This window comes from Salmo trutta, chromosome 13 (genome assembly GCF_901001165.1).
Source record: "Salmo trutta chromosome 13, fSalTru1.1, whole genome shotgun sequence".
Classification (NCBI taxonomy): Eukaryota; Metazoa; Chordata; class Actinopteri; order Salmoniformes; family Salmonidae; genus Salmo; species Salmo trutta.
Genome location: NC_042969.1, coordinates 32,951,376 through 32,970,904, shown reverse-complemented (window position 1 = coordinate 32,970,904; position 19,529 = coordinate 32,951,376). Strand labels below are relative to the sequence as shown.

At 49.1% G+C, this 19,529-nt stretch overlaps 1 protein-coding gene across 2 annotated transcripts; it reads right to left on the bottom strand.

The window, feature by feature from the left end:
- Positions 1-5,195: 5,195 nt before the first annotated feature.
- On the bottom strand, positions 5,196-19,522 carry LOC115205673 (sterol-4-alpha-carboxylate 3-dehydrogenase, decarboxylating). Of its 2 annotated transcripts, XM_029771894.1 has the most exons (8): positions 19,414-19,522; positions 19,166-19,224; positions 18,895-19,056; positions 18,517-18,663; positions 16,879-17,007; positions 9,043-9,185; positions 8,774-8,876; positions 5,196-6,219 (listed from the first exon to the last, which is right to left on the bottom strand). In XM_029771894.1, the coding sequence occupies exons 2-8, from the start codon at positions 19,184-19,186 to the stop codon at positions 5,887-5,889; spliced, it is 1,038 nt and encodes a 345-aa protein (XP_029627754.1). In that variant the 5' UTR covers positions 19,187-19,224; positions 19,414-19,522; the 3' UTR covers positions 5,196-5,886. The 2 variants fall into 2 exon arrangements, with proteins under 2 accessions (XP_029627754.1, XP_029627755.1); XM_029771895.1 differs by lacking the exon at positions 16,879-17,007.
- Between the last annotated feature and the right edge of the window lie 7 nt (positions 19,523-19,529).

The following is a 19,529-nucleotide window of genomic DNA, read 5'->3' as shown; positions in this document are numbered from 1 at the left end:
TGTCCCACTCCTCTTTGCAGATCTTTTCCAAGTCATTAAGGTTTCGAGGCTGGCGTTTGGCAACTCAAACCTTCAGCTCCCTCCACAGATTTTCTATGGGATTAAGGTCTGGAGACTGGCGAGGCCACTCCAGGACCTTAATGTGCTTCTTCTTGAGCCACTCCTTTGTTGCCTTGGCCGTGTGTTTTGGGTCATTGTCATGCTGGAATACCCATCCACGACCCATTTTCAATGCCCTGGCTGAGGGAAGGAGGTTCTCACCCAATATTTGACGGTACATGGCCCCGTCCATCGTCCCTTTGATGCGGTGAAGTTGTCCTGTCCCCTTAGCAGAAAAACACCCCCAAAGCATAATGTTTCCACCCCCATGTTTGACGGTGGGGATGGTGTTCTTGGGGTCATAGGCGTGTAGTCCACTTGTCATTCCAATCTCCTTTGCATTAGCGTAGCCTCTTCTGTAGCCTGTCAACTATGTGTCTGTCTATCCCTGTTCTCTCCCCTCTGCACAGGCCATACAAACGCTTCACACCGCGTGGCCGCTGCCACTCTAACCTGGTGGTCCCAGCGCGCAGGACCCACGTGGAGTTCCAGGTCTCCGGCAGCCTCTGGAACTGCCGGTCTGCGGCCAACAAGGCAGAGTTAATCTCAGCCTATGCTACCCTCCAGTCCCTCGACTTCTTGGCGCTGACGGAAACATGGATTACCACAGACAACACTGCTACTCCTACTGCTCTCTCCTCGTCTGCCCACGTGTTCTCGCACACCCCGAGAGCTTCTGGTCAGCGGGGTGGTGGCACTGGGATCCTCATCTCTCCCAAGTGGACATTCTCTCTTTCTCCCCTGACCCATCTGTCTATCGCCTCCTTTGAATTCCATGCTGTCACAGTTACCAGCCCTTTCAAGCTTAACATCCTTATCATTTATCGCCCTCCAGGTTCCCTTGGAGAGTTCATCAATGAGCTTGACGCCTTGATAAGTTCCTTTCCTGAGGATGGCTCACCTCTCACAGTTCTGGGTGACTTTAACCTCCCGACGTCTACCTTTGACTCATTCCTCTCTGCCTCCTTCTTTCCACTCCTTTCCTCTTTTGACCTCACCCTCTCACCTTCCCCCCCTACTCACAAGGCAGGCAATACGCTTGACCTCATCTTTACTAGATGCTGTTCTTCCACTAATCTCATTGCAACTCCCCTCCAAGTCTCCGACCACTACCTTGTATCCTTTTCCCTCTCGCTCTCATCCAACACTTCTCACTCTGCCCCTACTCGGATGGTATTGCGCCATCCCAACCTTCGCTCTCTTTCCCCCGCTACTCTCTCCTCTTCCATCCTATCATCTCTTCCCTCTGCTCAAACTTTCTCCAACCTATCTCCTGATTCTGCCTCCTCACCCCTCCTCTCCTCCCTTTCTGCATCCTTTGACTCTCTATGTCCCCTATCCTCCCGGCCGGCTCGGTACTCCCCTCCTGCTCCGTGGCTTGACGACTCATTGCGAGCTCACAGAACAGGGCTCCGGGCAGCCAAGTGGAAATGGAGGAAAACTAGCCTCCCTGCGGACCTGGCATCTTTTCACTCCCTCCTCTCCACATTTTCTTCCTCTGTTTCTGCTGCTAAAGCCACTTTCTACCACTCTAAATTCCAAACATCTGCCTCTAACCCTATGAAGCTCTTTAACACCTTCTCCTCCCTCCTGAATTCTCCTCCCTCTCTGCGGATGACTTCGTCAACCATTTTGAAAAGAAGGTCGACGACATCCGATCCTCGTTTGCTAAGTCAAACGACACCGCTGGTCCTGCTCACACTGCCCTACACTGTGCTTTGACCTCTTTCTCCCCTCTCTCTCCAGATGAAATCTCGCGTCTTGTGATGGCCGGCCGCCCAACAACCTGCCCGCTTGACCCTATCCCCTCCTCTCTTCTCCAGACCATTTCCGGAGACCTTCTCCCTCACCTCGCTCATCAACTCATCCTTGACCGCTGGCTACGTCCCTTCCGTCTTCAAGAGAGCGAGAGTTGCACCCCTTCTGAAAAAACCTACACTCGATCCCTCCGATGTCAACAACTACAGACCAATATCCCTTTTTTCTTTTCTCTCAAACTCTTGAATGTGCCGTCCTTGGCCAGCTCTCCTGCTATCTCTCTCAGAATGACCTTCTTGATCCAAATCAGTCAGGTTTCAAGACTGGTCATTCAACTGAGACTGCTCTTCTCTGTGTCACGGAGGCGCTCCGCACTGCTAAAGCTAACTCTCTCTCCTCTGCTCTCATCCTTCTAGACCTATCGGCTGCCTTTGATACTGTGAACCATCAGATCCTCCTCTCCACCCTCTCCGAGATGGGCATCTCCGGTGCGGCCCACGCTTGGATTGCGTCCTACCTGACAGGTCGCTCCTACCAGGTGGCGTGGCGAGAATCTGTCTCCGCACCATGTGCTCTCACCACTGGTGTCCCCCAGGGCTCTGTTCTAGGCCCTCTCCTATTCTCGCTTTACACCAAGTCACTTGGCTCTGTCATATCCTCACATGGTCTCTCCTATCATTGCTATGCAGACGACACACAATTCATCTTCTCCTTTCCCCCTTCTGATAACCAGGTGGCGAATCGCATCTCTGCATGTCTGGCAGACATATCAGTGTGGATGACGGATCACCACCTCAAGCTGAACCTCGGCAAGACGGAGCTGCTCTTCCTCCCGGGGAAGGACTGCCCGTTCCATGATCTCGCCATCACGGTTGACAACTCCATTGTGTCCTCCTCCCAGAGTGCTAAGAACCTTGGCGTGACCCTGGACAACACCCTGTCGTTCTCCACTAACATCAAGGCGGTGACCCGATCCTGTAGGTTCATGCTCTACAACATTCGCAGAGTACGACCCTGCCTCACACAGGAAGCGGCGCAGGTCCTAATCCAGGCACTTGTCATCTCCCGTCTGGATTACTGCAACTCGCTGTTGGCTGGGCTCCCTGCCTGTGCCATTAAACCCCTACAACTCATCCAGAACGCCGCAGCCCGTCTGGTGTTCAACCTTCCCAAGTTCTCTCACGTCACCCCGCTCCTCCGCTCTCTCCACTGGCTTCCAGTTGAAGCTCGCATCCGCTACAAGACCATGGTGCTTGCCTACGGAGCTGTGAGGGGAACGGCACCTCCGTACCTTCAGGCTCTGATCAGGCCCTACACCCAAACAAGGGCACTGCGTTCATCCACCTCTGGCCTGCTCGCCTCCCTACCTCTGAGGAAGCACAGTTCCCGCTCAGCCCAGTCAAAACTGTTCGCTGCTCTGGCACCCCAATGGTGGAACAAGCTCCCTCACGACGCCAGGACAGCGGAGTCAATCACCACCTTCCGGAGACACCTGAAACCCCACCTCTTTAAGGAATACCTAGGATAGGATAAAGTAATCCTTCTAACCCCCCCCCCCTTAAAAGATTTAGATGCACTATTGTAAAGTGGTTGTTCCACTGGATATCATAAGGTGAATGCACCAATTTGTAAGTCGCTCTGGATAAGAGCGTCTGCTAAATGACTTAAATGTAAATGTAAATAGGCAGCATTCCTCCTCCTCCAAAAACGGCGAGTTGAGTTGATGCCAAAGAGCTCCATTTTGGTCTTATCTGACCACAACACTTTCACCCAGTTGTCCTCTGAATCATTCAGATGTTCATTGGCAAACTTCAGACCGCCATGTATATGTGCTTTCTTGAGCAGGCGGTCCTTGTGGGCGCTGCAGGATTTCAGTCCTTCACGGCGTAGTGTGTTACCAATTGTTTTCTTGGTGACTATGGTCCCAGCTGCCTTGAGATCATTGACAATATCCTTCCATGTAGTTTTGGGCTGATTCCTCACCGTTCTCATGATCATTGCAACTCCACGAGGTGAGATCTTGCATGGAGCCCCAGGCCGAGGGAGATTGACAGTTCTTTTGTGTTTCTTCCATTTGCGAATAATCGCACCAACTGTTGTCACCTTCTCACCAAGCTGCTTGGCGATGGTCTTGTGCCCATTCCAGCCTTGTGTAGGTCTACAATCTTGTCCCTGACATCCTTGGAGAGCTCTTTGGTCTTGGCCATGGTGGAGAGTTTGGAATCTGATTGATTGATTGCTTCTGTGGACAGGTGTCTTTTATACAGGTAACAAGGTGAGATTAGGAGCACTCCCTTTAAGAGTGTGCTCCTAATCTCAGCTCGTTACCTGTATAAAAGACACCTGGGAGCCAGAAATCTTTCTGATTGAGAGGTCAAATACTTATTTCCCTCATTAAAATGCAAATCAATTCATAAAATTTTTGATGTGTTTTTCTGGATTTTTTTGTTGTTATTCTGTCTCTCACTGTTCAAATAAACCTACCATTAAAATTATAGACTGATCATTTCTTTGTCAGTGGGCAAACGTACAAAATCAGCAGGGGATCAAATACTTTTTTCCCTCACTGTACATCTTAATTGTCAGTAGAAACCACATTAGTTTAAGCAAGTCAGCCATATCAGCTATGCTTTTTTTAAAGGCAGTTAATGAGGCTGAATGAACTGTTTCGCTGCCAGACAAGGCTCCGCTGATAGCCAGGTGTAGCAGTGGTAAGGTGTTGGGACTGCTTTATGTAGGCCGTTTGTGGGAACGGTTTGTCACCGTTATAGTGCAATTAATGCATCGTTTAGTGTTGTGGCTTTGCTGGCATGCATCCCACTTTTATTTTTTGCCACCAGATTTGCATGCTAAAATCACCACTGCTCACCACACCAACAGCTGGAATGTCAAACATGCACCAGTCACTGTGACAGAGCTATACGATGCTTTGAAACTAACGCACCTAAACGATATCTTTCACTGTGATCCGCTTTAATAAGTGTTACAGGGGAAGATGTGTTTATGAGAGGAAACCATGTCACAGTGACAGTAAGACAGCTGGAATGTAGAAAAGGGAGGCTGACGGAGAGAGAATAGTGGCCCATCCCTTTCTGTTGTGTGTACTACTGTTCTATGACATACATTGTAATAGTTTGTCTTAAATACGTCATACTAACATTAATCCTGTGATTTTGACTTTGGTAAAAGATAAGGGCGGGGCTTGCCTGAGTGATGTTGGATATAGGGTTCAAACATTTGTCTGTAATTATATTTTCTAATGAAGGTAAACAAACATATGTTGACAATATTGGTCCATATACAAACACATTCTTAGTGTTTTAATAAACAATGCAATGTTTAGATAATGGATTTTATTTGAAATGAACAAACTGCATGATTGCTTGTGATTTGTATAAGAGAATAGAAATAAGATAGCTGTAGAGGGAAACCAGTCACAGTAAATGTATCACTCACACATCAAAATGAGTGCTCATGAATAATGGCAAGAGGAAGTGTTGGAAACATCTCCACGTTAGATTGTGTATACACATGGAAGAAATGTGTGCTGCTCTCTATTGGTGAGGAGAGGTACTGAAACCAGGCACTAATGGAAGAGTGACTGTTGTAGGAAAGGTGAGAGTTCACAGATCCTCATATAGGCCTACAGACATGACAGAAAGCACTCATGTCAACGGCTCATACCTCCTGTTAGTATTATGGGACCAAAAAATGTGAGTTTGAAAATTACACTATTTTTTTTACCTAACGATCAAGACTTAAGACACTGGTGAGAGTATGAAACCGTCCTCGAGGTTGAATCTTAACTTGGACTGTACACACAACTCCCAGCTTAATGTTTTCCTCCTATTGACATCAGTGTATGATTTTACTAAAATGAACAAGTTGTGTGCATAGATCTCAAGTTAGGACTCAGCCGTGAGGATCCGTACCACTAGCCTGGAATCCAAACTGATACGATCCATTTCACCATTGTTTCACAGAGCATATGAGTTTGGTTTCCAGGCTACCATATTGCAGGCATAGCCATCAGGCTCCATGTCGTAGATGAGGATAGCTCTCCACCGTGCGTCTGATCCCATCCTTTAGACTGACCACAGGCTTGTACCCCATGTCCTGCTTGGCTCTGGAGCAGCTGTAGAAGTGGTGTGTACCTGCCAGGGCCACCCTCATGGGGGTGAAGGTGGGTTTGAAGGCCACTAGGGGGCTTAGTAACAGAGACAGCAGCCACAGCAGCAGAGCCAGCCCGTAGACCAGTGTGTAGGGAAGGTGGTAGCGCGGAGCAGCGTAGCCCAGACCTACTAGAATATCTGACATGAAGTCCCAGAACCGGACAGGCTCGTCATTAGTGATGTGGTACGCCTGGAGGGGGAGAGGTGAGAAAGACCAGTCAATATGGATTGAGAAAATGTAAATGTTGCCAGAGTTAGGTTAAGACATTTCTATTCATTCTCTGTAGCCATACATTGGTTAGAACCTAGTCTCATCCACCTTCCGTCTATCTTTATGGAACCGCCTGGTTTCACAGCGCCTCAGAAAGGGACTTAATCGGAGCCTATGGCAGGAGCGGGAAAACCTGCCGCTGGATTTTCATTGGCTGATCTCTCAGTCCATCAACATCTAGTACAGGGATGGGCAACTTTGAAGAAGGCGGGGCCATAACAAGTCAGAACTCATGAGCGGCTAGATGTTCTTCACCATTCGGTCATCAGATTTGCCACCAATGCTCCTTATAGGACACATCACTGCACTCTATACTCTTCTGTAAACTGGTCATCTCTGTATACCCGTCGCAAGACCTACTGGTTGATGCTTATTTATAAAAACCCTCTTAGGCCTCACTCCCCCCTATCTGAGATATCTACTGCAGCCCTCATCCTCCACATACAACACCCGTTCTGCCAGTCACATTCTGTTAAAGGTCCCCAAAGCACACACATCCCTGGGTCGATACCTCTTTTCAGTTAGCTGCAGGTAGAATGAGCTGCAACAAAACACTCAAACTGGACAGTTGTATCTCCATCTCTTCATTCAAAGACTCAATCATGGACACTCTTACTGACAGTTGTGGCTGATTTGCGTGATGTATTGTTGTCTCTACTTTCTTGACCTTTATGCTATTGTCTGTGCCCAATAATATTTGTACCATGTTTTGTGCTGCTACCATGTTGTGTTGCTACCATGTTGTTGTCATGTTGCTACCATGCTGTGTTGTCATGTGTTGCTGCCTTGCTATGTTGTTGTCTTAGGTCTCTCTTTATGTAGTGTTCTCTCATATATATATATATATATATATTCCCCCCCCCCCCCCCCCGTTTTCTCCCCAATTTCGTGGTATCCAAATGTTAGTTACAGTCTTGTCTCATCACTGCAACTCCCGTACAGACTCAGGAGAGGCGATGGTCGAGAGCCGTGCGTCCCCCGAAACACAACCCAACCAAGCCGCACTGCCTCTTGACACAATGCCCACTTAACCTGGAAGCCAGCCCCACCAACGTGTCGGAGGAAACACCGTACACCTGATGACCGTGTCAGCGTGCACTGCGCCCGGCCCGCCACAGGAGTCGCTAGTGCGCGATGGGACAAGAACATCCCTGCTGGCCAAACCCTCCCCTAACCCATACGATGCTGGGCCAATTGTGCACCGCCCCATGGGTCTCCCGGTCACGGCAGAGCCTGGACTTGAACCCAGGATCTCGTGGCACAGCTAGCACTGCGACGCAGGGCCTCAGATCACTGCACCACTCGGGTGGCCTGTGTTGTCTCTTTTGTCGTGATGTGCGTTTTGTCCTATATTTAATACATTTAAAAATTTTGGTCCCCGCAGGAGGTCTTTTGGTCGGCCGTCATTGTAAATAAGAATTTGTTCTTAACTGACTTGCCTAGTTAAATAAAGGTGAAAAAAAAAAAAATGAGGGGCCGCAGCTGCTCGCAGGTCTGCGTACTAAATGATATCTGAGTGAGACTGATTAACAAAATCAATGGGGGCCCCCCCGGCCGGTAAAAAAAGTTTAGATAGCTGGCCGGCTAAATCAACAACAAAAATTTGCTGACATGGGCTAATTGACTGACTATCAGTGACTGACAAGAGAAAAACTGCTGAATCACAACCACATTTGGAAATTGCACTTTGGGTATTCCACTATTCTAACTCTCAACAGTAAATTAAAGACCCCGACTGAGTTCCTAAAAAAAAAAAGAGTTGCCCATCCCTGATCTAGCATGACCTTTAACCTCCACTCTACATTATGGAATTCAAAGTGCAAGCAGGGCAAGTGATTTAGGCTAAACAAGGAAGTGGGTTCGGGAAAAATCAGAAAGTATGCATTTTGGACTAGTTTTCACATTTAAACTTTATATGCCCATACTCAGAATCAAATTGGGCTTCCCAAAAATAACCCTAACCCCAAAATATTAAGGTCGCTGTCATTGAACATTCATTTTCAATAGCTATTTAGCCCCTTTCAAATCCCATTTTGGTAGACAGTATTTCCAGGCTCTATATTGAGATCTTGGGACTTTAACGTTGTATCTGCATTTTTGTCCAAATTGAGTTACAGATATAGCCTTGTTCTGTTCAATGTTCTCTACCTACAGTAGATAGTACTCTAAATACCCCAACTCCTGTTGTTAAGGTCAAAAGAATACAAGATCACATTTGCTGACACCATTCAAACCAATTAGGGTTGGATCTTTAAAGCCAATTACCTCAGAATCCTATTTTTGCTGATAGAACCTTATAGTCCCATGCTCTCAATATGCGCTAGCAAGGGATGAGGTTAGTCTGAACCCAACAAATATTGTGTGAGAGCGAAAGGCATCTCTTTCTTCAAACACAGAACAGTTGACCCCATTGATCATCATACAGTCGTACAGTGCAGTCTAGCGTATGAGCGAGGCCAGAGAGGGTTCCTACCTTGCCACAGATAGGAGACTCTGGCCTCAGACTCTCAGCTGCCAGGATGTGTCCATGAACCACATTGTCCACAAAAGTGAAATCCACCAGGTTAGAACCATCACTACAGAGACAGAGAGGGAGGCAAACAAAGAAAGAGAGAGAGAGAGAGAGAGAGAGAGAGGCAGAGAGACCACATCAACAGAGACAACATAAAACATTAACTTTGGTCGATCCCACTATGTCTAGTGAAAAGTCCATGTTAAATTCCAGTCCTGTGTATGACTGACCCGATGATGAACTTCATCTTGCCCCTGCGTGCCGTGTCGACCAGGATGGGCACCAGCTGGGGGTCCCGGGGGCCGAAGATACCGTGAGGTCGGATGGCCACCGTCAGGAGACCCTTCTCCTTGTCACAGGCCTTCAGAACCAGCTGAGACACCACAGAGAGACATGGAGATAGAGGAGAACATGACTTATTTCATGTGGAGTATGTAGAGTCAATGTAACATGTATGTATGCATTTATGGATAGTCCAGCGTCAATGTCTTAATGTGTAGGCAAGTTCTCCCCCCTAGCAATGCTCTGGTACCATTAATATAACTATGATCAAGCTATTCTACAAATAAGCCTCTTCCACAAAACAAACAAGCATCCTCGCCTTCTCCTGTTCTATCTCGGGTCTGTGTGTAGTAGTGTCCTCGCCTTCTCCTGTTCTATCTCGGGTCTGTGTGTAGTAGTGTCCTCGCCTTCTCCTGTTCTATCTCGGGTCTGTGTGTAGTAGTGTCCTCGCCTTCTCCTGTTCTATCTCGGGTCTGTGTGTAGTAGTGTCCTCGCCTTCTCCTGTTCTATCTCGGGTCTGTGTGTAGTAGTGTCCTCGCCTTCTCCTGTTCTATCTCGGGTCTGTGTGTAGTAGTGTCCTCGCCTTCTCCTGTTCTATCTCGGGTCTGTGTGTAGTAGTGTCCTCGCCTTCTCCTGTTCTATCTCGGGTCTGTGTGTAGTAGTGTCCTCGCCTTCTCCTGTTCTATCTCGGGTCTGTGTGTAGTAGTGTCCTCGCCTTCTCCTGTTCTATCTCGGGTCTGTGTGTAGTAGTGTCCTCGCCTTCTCCTGTTCTATCTCGGGTCTGTGTGTAGTAGTGTCCTCGCCTTCTCCTGTTCTATCTCGGGTCTGTGTGTAGTAGTGTCCTCGCCTTCTCCTGTTCTATCTCGGGTCTGTGTGTAGTAGTGTCCTCGCCTTCTCCTGTTCTATCTCGGGTCTGTGTGTAGTAGTGTCCTCGCCTTCTCCTGTTCTATCTCGGGTCTGTGTGTAGTAGTGTCCTCGCCTTCTCCTGTTCTATCTCGGGTCTGTGTGTAGTAGTGTCCTCGCCTTCTCCTGTTCTATCTCGGGTCTGTGTGTAGTAGTGTCCTCGCCTTCTCCTGTTCTATCTCGGGTCTGTGTGTAGTAGTGTCCTCGCCTTCTCCTGTTCTATCTCGGGTCTGTGTGTAGTAGTGTCCTCGCCTTCTCCTGTTCTATCTCGGGTCTGTGTGTAGTAGTGTCCTCGCCTTCTCCTGTTCTATCTCGGGTCTGTGTGTAGTAGTGTCCTCGCCTTCTCCTGTTCTATCTCGGGTCTGTGTGTAGTAGTGTCCTCGCCTTCTCCTGTTCTATCTCGGGTCTGTGTGTAGTAGTGTCCTCGCCTTCTCCTGTTCTATCTCGGGTCTGTGTGTAGTAGTGTCCTCGCCTTCTCCTGTTCTATCTCGGGTCTGTGTGTAGTAGTGTCCTCGCCTTCTCCTGTTCTATCTCGGGTCTGTGTGTAGTAGTGTCCTCGCCTTCTCCTGTTCTATCTCGGGTCTGTGTGTAGTAGTGTCCTCGCCTTCTCCTGTTCTATCTCGGGTCTGTGTGTAGTAGTGTCCTCGCCTTCTCCTGTTCTATCTCGGGTCTGTGTGTAGTAGTGTCCTCGCCTTCTCCTGTTCTATCTCGGGTCTGTGTGTAGTAGTGTCCTCGCCTTCTCCTGTTCTATCTCGGGTCTGTGTGTAGTAGTGTCCTCGCCTTCTCCTGTTCTATCCTCGGGTCTGTGTGTAGTAGTGTCCTCGCCTTCTCCTGTTCTATCTCGGGTCTGTGTGTAGTAGTGTCCTCGCCTTCTCCTGTTCTATCTCGGGTCTGTGTGTAGTAGTGTCCTCGCCTTCTCCTGTTCTATCTCGGGTCTGTGTGTAGTAGTGTCCTCGCCTTCCTCCTGTTCTATCTCGGGTCTGTGTGTAGTAGTGTCCTCGCCTTCTCCTGTTCTATCTCGGGTCTGTGTGTAGTAGTGTCCTCGCCTTCTCCTGTTCTATCTCGGGTCTGTGTGTAGTAGTGTCCTCGCCTTCTCCTGTTCTATCTCGGGTCTGTGTGTAGTAGTGTCCTCGCCTTCTCCTGTTCTATCTCGGGTCTGTGTGTAGTAGTGTCCTCGCCTTCTCCTGTTCTATCTCGGGTCTGTGTGTAGTAGTGTCCTCGCCTTCTCCTGTTCTATCTCGGGTCTGTGTGTAGTAGTGTCCTCGCCTTCTCCTGTTCTATCTCGGGTCTGTGTGTAGTAGTGTCCTCGCCTTCTCCTGTTCTATCTCGGTCTGTGTGTAGTAGTGTCCTCGCCTTCGCCTTCTATCTCGTCTGTGTGTAGTAGTGTCTCGCCTCTCCTGTCTATCTCGGGTCTGTGTGTAGTAGTGTCCTCGCCTTCCTCCTGTTCTATCTCGGGTCTGTGTGTAGTAGTGTCCTCGCCTTCTCCTGTTCTATCTCGGGTCCTGTGTGTAGTAGTGTCCTCGCCTTCTCCTGTTCTATCTCGGGTCTGTGTGTAGTAGTGTCCTCGCCTTCTCCTGTTCTATCTCGGGTCTGTGTGTAGTAGTGTCCTCGCCTTCCTCCTGTTCTAATCTCGGGTCTGTGTGTAGTAGTGTCCTCGCCTTCTCCTGTTCTATCTCGGGTCTGTGTGTAGTAGTGTCCTCGCCTTCTCCTGTTCTATCTCGGTCTGTGTGTAGTAGTGTCCTCGCCTTCTCCTGTTCTATCTCGGGTCTGTGTGTAGTAGTGTCCTCGCCTTCTCCTGTCTATCTCGGGTCTGTGTGTAGTAGTGTCCTCGCCTTCTCCTGTTCTATCTCGGGTCTGTGTGTAGTAGTGTCCTCGCCTTCTCCTGTTCTATCTCGGGTCTGTGTGTAGTAGTGTCCTCGCCTTCTCCTGTTCTATCTCGGGTCTGTGTGTAGTAGTGTCCTCGCCTTCTCCTGTTCTATCTCGGGTCTGTGTGTAGTAGTGTCCTCGCCTTCTCCTGTTCTATCTCGGGTCTGTGTGTAGTAGTGTCCTCGCCTTCTCCTGTTCTATCTCGGGTCTGTGTGTAGTAGTGTCCTCGCCTTCTCCTGTTCTATCTCGGGTCTGTGTGTAGTAGTGTCCTCGCCTTCTCCTGTTCTATCTCGGGTCTGTGTGTAGTAGTGTCCTCGCCTTCTCCTGTTCTATCTCGGGTCTGTGTGTAGTAGTGTCCTCGCCTTCTCCTGTTCTATCTCGGGTCTGTGTGTAGTAGTGTCCTCGCCTTCTCCTGTTCTATCTCGGGTCTGTGTGTAGTAGTGTCCTCGCCTTCTCCTGTTCTATCTCGGGTCTGTGTGTAGTAGTGTCCTCGCCTTCTCCTGTTCTATCTCGGGTCTGTGTGTAGTAGTGTCCTCGCCTTCTCCTGTTCTATCTCGGGTCTGTGTGTAGTAGTGTCCTCGCCTTCTCCTGTTCTATCTCGGGTCTGTGTGTAGTAGTGTCCTCGCCTTCTCCTGTTCTATCTCGGGTCTGTGTGTAGTAGTGTCCTCGCCTTCTCCTGTTCTATCTCGGGTCTGTGTGTAGTAGTGTCCTCGCCTTCTCCTGTTCTATCTCGGGTCTGTGTGTAGTAGTGTCCTCGCCTTCTCCTGTTCTATCTCGGGTCTGTGTGTAGTAGTGTCCTCGCCTTCTCCTGTTCTATCTCGGGTCTGTGTGTAGTAGTGTCCTCGCCTTCTCCTGTTCTATCTCGGGTCTGTGTGTAGTAGTGTCCTCGCCTTCTCCTGTTCTATCTCGGGTCTGTGTGTAGTAGTGTCCTCGCCTTCTCCTGTTCTATCTCGGGTCTGTGTGTAGTAGTGTCCTCGCCTTCTCCTGTTCTATCTCGGGTCTGTGTGTAGTAGTGTCCTCGCCTTCTCCTGTTCTATCTCGGGTCTGTGTGTAGTAGTGTCCTCGCCTTCTCCTGTTCTATCTCGGGTCTGTGTGTAGTAGTGTCCTCGCCTTCTCCTGTCTATCTCGGGTCTGTGTGTAGTAGTGTCCTCGCCTTTCTCCTGTTCTATCTCGGGTCTGTGTGTAGTAGTGTCCTCGCCTTCTCCTGTTCTATCTCGGGTCTGTGTGTAGTAGTGTCCTCGCCTTCTCCTGTTCTATCTCGGGTCTGTGTGTAGTAGTGTCTCGCCTTCTCCTGTTCTATCTCGGGTCTGTGTGTAGTAGTGTACTCGCCTTCTCTGTTCTATCTCGGGTCTGGGTGTAGTAGGTCTCGCCTTCTCCTGTTCTATCTCGGGTCGGTGTTGTAGTAGTGTCCTCGCCTTCTCCTGTTCTATCTCGGGTCTGTGTGTAGTAGTGTCCTCGCCTTCTCCTGTTCTATCTCGGGTCTGTGTGTAGTAGTGTCCTCGCCTTCTCCTGTCTATCTCGGGTCTGTTGTGTAGTCTCGGGTCTGTGTGTAGTAGTGTCCTCGCCTTCTCCTGTTCTATCTCGGGTCTGTGTGTAGTAGTGTCCTCGCCTTCTCCTGTTCTATCTCGGGTCTGTGTGTAGTAGTGTCCTCGCCTTCTCCTGTTCTATCTCGGGTCTGTGTGTAGTAGTGTCCTCGCCTTCTCCTGTTCTATCTCGGGTCTGTGTGTAGTAGTGTCCTCGCCTTCTCCTGTTCTATCTCGGGTCTGTGTGTAGTAGTGTCCTCGCCTTCTCCTGTTCTATCTCGGGTCTGTGTGTAGTAGTGTCCTCGCCTTCTCCTGTTCTATCTCGGGTCTGTGTGTAGTAGTGTCCTCGCCTTCTCCTGTTCTATCTCGGGTCTGTGTGTAGTAGTGTCCTCGCCTTCTCCTGTTCTATCTCGGGTCTGTGTGTAGTAGTGTCCTCGCCTTCTCCTGTTCTATCTCGGTCTGTGTGTAGTAGTGTCCTCGCCTTCTCCTGTTCTATCTCGGGTCTGTGTGTAGTAGTGTCCTCGCCTTCTCCTGTTCTATCTCGGGTCTGTGTGTAGGTAGTGTCCTCCGCCTTCTCCTGTTCTATCTCGGGTCTGTGTGTAGTAGTGTCCGTCAGGCCTTCTCCTGTTCTATCTCGGGGTCTGTGTGTAGTAGTGTCCTCTGCCTTCTCCTGTGTTCTATCTCGGGTCTGTGTGTAGTAGTGTCCTCAGCCTTCCCTGTTCTATCTCGGTCTGTGTGAGTAGTGTCCTCGCCTTCTCCTGTTCTATCTCGGGTCTGTGTGTAGTAGTGTCCTCGCCTTCTCCTGTTCTCATCTCGGGTCTGTGTGTAGTAAGGGTTCCTCTCAGCGTATTCCATCTCTGCTTCTATCGTCGGGTCTGTGTGTAGTTAGTGTCCTCGCCTTCTCCTGTTCTAGTCTCGGGTCTGTGTGTAGTAGTGTCCTCGCCTTCTCCTGTTCTATCTCGGGTCTGTGTGTAGTAGTGTTCCTCGCCTTCTCCTGTTCTATCTCGGGTCTGTGTGTAGTAGTGTCCTCGCCTTCTCCTGTTCTATCTCGGGTCTGTGTGTAGTAGTGTCCTCGCCTTCTCCTGTTCTATCTCGGTCTGTGTGTAGTAGTGTCCTCGCCTTCTCCTGTTCTATCTCGGTCTGTGTGTAGTAGTGTCCTCGCCTTCTCCTGTTCTATCTCGGGTCTGTGTGTAGTAGTGTCCTCGCCTTCTCCTGTTCTATCTCGGGTCTGTGTGTAGTAGTGTCCTCGCCTTCTCCTGTTCTATCTCGGGTCTGTGTGTAGTAGTGTCCTCGCCTTCTCCTGTTCTATCTCGGGTCTGTGTGTAGTAGTGTCCTCGCCTTCTCCTGTTTCTATCTCGGGTCTGTGTGTAGTAGTGTCCTCGCCTTCTCCTGTTCTATCTCGGGTCTGTGTGTAGTAGTGTCCTCGCCTTCTCCTGTTCTATCTCGGGTCTGTGTGTAGTAGTGTCCTCGCCTTCTCCTGTTCTATCTCGGGTCTGTGTGTAGTAGTGTCCTCGCCTTCTCCTGTTCTATCTCGGGTCTGTGTGTAGTAGTGTCCTCGCCTTCTCCTGTTCTATCTCGGGTCTGTGTGTAGTAGTGTCCCTCGCCTTCTCCTGTTCTATCTCGGGTCTGTGTGTAGTAGTGTCCTCGCCTTCTCCTGTTCTATCTCGGGTCTGTGTGTAGTAGTGTCCTCGCCTTCTCCTGTTCTATCTCGGGTCTGTGTGTATAGTGTCCTCGCCTTCTCCTGTTCTATCTCGGGTCTGTGTGTAGTAGTGTCCTCGCCTTCTCCTGTTCTATCTCGGGTCTGTGTGTAGTAGTGTCCTCGCCTTCTCCTGTTCTATCTCGGGTCTGTGTGTAGTAGTGTCCTCGCCTTCTCCTGTTCTATCTCGGGTCTGTGTGTAGTAGTGTCCTCGCCTTCTCCTGTTCTATCTCGGTCTGTGTGTAGTAGTGTCCTCCGCCCTCTCCTGTTCTATCTCGGGTCTGTGTGTAGTAGTGTCCTCGCCTTCTCCTGTTCTATCTCGGGTCTGTGTGTAGTAGTGTCCTCGCCTTCTCGTCTGTTACTATCTCGGGTCTCTGTTTGGTTGTGTAGTAGTGTCCTCGCCTTCTCCTGTTCTATCTCGGGTCTGTGTGTAGTAGTGTCCTCGCCTTCTCCTGTTCTATCTCGGGTCTGTGTGTAGTAGTGTCCTCGCCTTCTCTGTTCTATCTCGGTCTGTGTGTAGTAGTGTCCTCGCCTTCTCCTGTTCTATCTCGGGTCTGTGTGTAGTAGTGTCCTCGCCTTCTCCTGTTCTATCTCGGGTCTGTGTGTAGTAGTGTCCTCGCCTTCTCCTGTTCTATCTCGGGTCTGTGTGTAGTAGTGTCCTCGCCTTCTCCTGTTCTATCTCGGGTCTGTGTGTAGTAGTGTCCTCGCCTTCTCCTGTTCTATCTCGGGGTCTGTGTGTAGTAGTGTCCTCGCCTTCTCCTGTTCTATCTCTGGTCTGTGTGTAGTAGTGTCCTCGCCTTCTCCTGTTCTATCTCGGGTCTGTGTGTAGTAGTGTCCTCGCCTTCTCCTGTTCTATCTCGGGTCTGTGTGTAGTAGTGTCCTCGCCTTCTCCTGTTCTACTCGGGTCTGTGTGTAGTAGTGTCCTCGCCTTCTCCTGTTCTATCTCGGGTCTGTGTGTAGTAGTGTCCTCGCCTTCTCCTGTTCTATCTCGGGTCTGTGTGTAGTAGTGTCCTCGCCTTCTCCTGTTCTATCTCGGTCTGTGTGTAGTAGTGTCCTCGCCTTCTCCTGTTCTATCTCGGGTCTGTGTGTAGTAGTGTCCTCGCCTTCTCCTGTTCTATCTCGGGTCTGTGTGTAGTAGTGTCCTCGCCTTCTCCTGTTCTATCTCGGGTCTGTGTGTAGTAGTGTCCTCGCCTTCTCCTGTTCTATCTCGGGTCTGTGTGTAGTAGTGTCCTCGCCTTCTCCTGTTCTATCTCGGGTCTGTGTGTAGTGTCCTCGCCTTCTCCTGTTCTATCTCGGGTCTGTGTGTAGTAGTGTCCTCGCCTTCTCCTGTTCTATCTCGGGTCTGTGTGTAGTAGTGTCCTCGCCTTCTCCTGTTCTATCTCGGGTCTGTGTGTAGTAGTGTCCTCGCCTTCTCCTGTTCTATCTCGGGTCTGTGTGTAGTAGTGTCCTCGCCTTCTCCTGTTCTATCTCGGTCTGTGTGTAGTAGTGTCCTCGCCTTCTCCTGTTCTATCTCGGTCTGTGTGTAGTAGTGTCCTCGCCTTCTCCTGTTCTATCTCGGTCTGTGTGTAGTAGTGTCCTCGCCTTCTCCTGTTCTATCTCGGTCTGTGTGTAGTAGTGTCCTCGCCTTCTCCTGTTCTATCTCGGTCTGTGTGTAGTAGTGTCCTCGCCTTCTCCTGTTCTATCTCGGTCTGTGTGTAGTAGTGTCCTCGCCTTCTCCTGTTCTATCTCGGTCTGTGTGTAGTAGTGTCCTCGCCTTCTCCTGTTCTATCTCGGTCTGTGTGTAGTAGTGTCCTCACCTTCTCCTGTTCTATCTTGGTCTGTGTGTAGTAGTCGATGGGCTTCTTGGCGTAGGGAAGGTCTTCTCTCCCATCCTTGATGTCTGTTCCTTCAAACACCACACTGGCACTGCTGGTCAGTACCACTTTCTACAGTAGACAGACAACTGACTATCTATTCACTAGATCAGTAATTACACAAAGTCCAAGTATTTTAACAGAGCATTTCTTTCATTGAATTTAGTCTGTCTTTATTGTCTGGACCTCTGGCAGTCTCTATGGGGGTACCACAGGGTTCAATTCTTGGGCCAACTCTTTTCTCTGTATACATCCATGATGTCGCTCTTGCTGCTGGTGAATCTCTGATCCACCTCTACGCAGACGACACCATTCTGTATACTTCTGGCCCTTCTTTGGACACTGTGTTAACAACCCTCCAGACGAGCTTCAATGCCATTCAACTCTCCTTCCGTGGTCTCCAACTGCTCCTAAACACAAGTAAAACTAAATGCATGCTCTTCAACCGATCGCTGCCTGCACCTGCCCGCCCGTCCAGCATAACTTCTCTGGACGGTTCTAACTTAGAATTTGTGGACAACTACAAATACCTAGGTGTCTGGTTAGACTGTAAACTCTCCTTCCAGACTCACATCAATCATCTCCAATCCAAAGTGAAATCTAGAATTGGCTTCCTATTTCGCAACAAAGCATCCTTCACTCATGCTGCCAAACATACCCTCGTAAAACTGACCATCCTACCAATCCTCGACTTCGGCGATGTCATTTACAAAATAGCCTCCAATACCCTACTCAACAAGCTGGATGCAGTCTATCACAGTGCCATCCGTTTTGTCACCAAAGCCCCATATACTACCCACCACTTCGACCTGTACGCTCTCGTTGGCTGGCCTTCGCTTCATAATCGTCGCCAAACACATTGGCTCCAGGTCATCTACAAGACCCTGCTAGGTAAAGTCCCCCCTTATCTCCGCTCACTGGCCACCATAGCAGCACCCACCTGTAGCACGCGCTCCAGCAGGTATATCTCTCTGGTCACCTCTAAAGCCAACTCCTCCTTTGGTCATCTCTCCTTCCAGTTCTCTGCTGCCAATGACTGGAACGAACTACAAAAATCTCTGAAACTGGAAACACTTATCTCCCTCACTAGCTTTAAGCACCAGCTGTCAGAGCAGCTCACAGATCACTGCACCTGTACATAGCCCATCTATAATTTAGCCCAAACTACTACCTCTTCCCCTACTGTATTTATTTATTTTATTTATTTTGCTCCTTTGCACCATATTATTTATATTTGAACTTTGAACTTTCTTCAAACTACAAATCTACCATTCCAGTGTTTTTCTTGCTATACTTTATTTACTTTGCCACCATGGCCTTTTTTGCCTTTACCTCCCTTATCTCACCTCATTTGCTCACATTGTATATAGTCTTATTTTTTTCTACTGCATCATTGATTGTATGTTGTTTACTCCATGTGTAACTCTGTGTTGTTGTATGTTGTCGAACTGCTTTGCTTTATCTTGGCCAGGTCGCAATTGTAAATGAGAACTTGTTCTCAACTTGCCTACCTGGTTAAATAAAAGTGAAGAAAAAAAAAAGTGTAATATCTTGTATGACACACTCTATACTGCCCCCTACCTGTACTCCAGCCTCAGTGCAGGCCTGTAGGACAGCCTGTGTCCCCTGGATGTTGACTCTCTGGAACAGAGCCTTGTCATCACTGGCTGGGGCTGGAGAGGCACAGTGGAACACCAGGGAGACACCTTGGAGGGCTGTTAGGAGAGCCTGGGATAAAGCCACACACAATGATGTTCAGATGCAGACACACATCGAATGCACACACAAGCAAAAAGACACACACTGACCTAATGTGTACACACAGGCCACAGTTCAAAGGCCATAGACCATAACAAGGTCATATAGCGTGGCCCAAACAGCTCAGTGCACAGACTCTTCAGACAGACAGACAGACAGACAGACAGACAGACAGACAGACAGACAGACAGACAGACTCACCTGTTTGTCACAGAGGTCTCCCTGGTGGAAGGTGACCCCAGGTAGTTCGTAGCTCTGTCTGATGTCAAACACCGACACAGTATAGCCCTTATCCAACAGCTTCTCTACCAGGTGTCTACCCAGGAACCCAGAGCCTCCAATTACTGCACACCGCTTACTGCTCTGTAGAGGGATAGAGGGACAACATTCAGTAAAGAAGAACAAATACATAGCTGAGCATGTGGAATACAGCTCAGAATTTGATATTGTCTACAAACTGCTGTGTACTCACCGGTCGTATGCGTGTGGCCATGACAAACTGCAGGTGAGACGTCGGTGTTGGGAGACAAACTGGCAGAGAAAAGACAATATTTGGTTAAAAGTTCCCTCGGTCGAAAACAGTTTGACAAGATCATGTCACATGGACAATTGAAGAATGATGAAGACTACAATCAAACACCTTTAGGCTATTTCAAGACAAGTTTTCAATATAAAGACACTAAAATGCTATCAAATAAGTGGAAAAACGTATCATTTTACCAGTTTAAATCTGTTTTGCAACAGTATGAAAGGACGCGCGAACAAATAATAAACCCCCGTATCCGCTGAGCGCGAGAGGCGCTCTCGTTGGCTGTGAAGTTGGCATGCTCGAACAG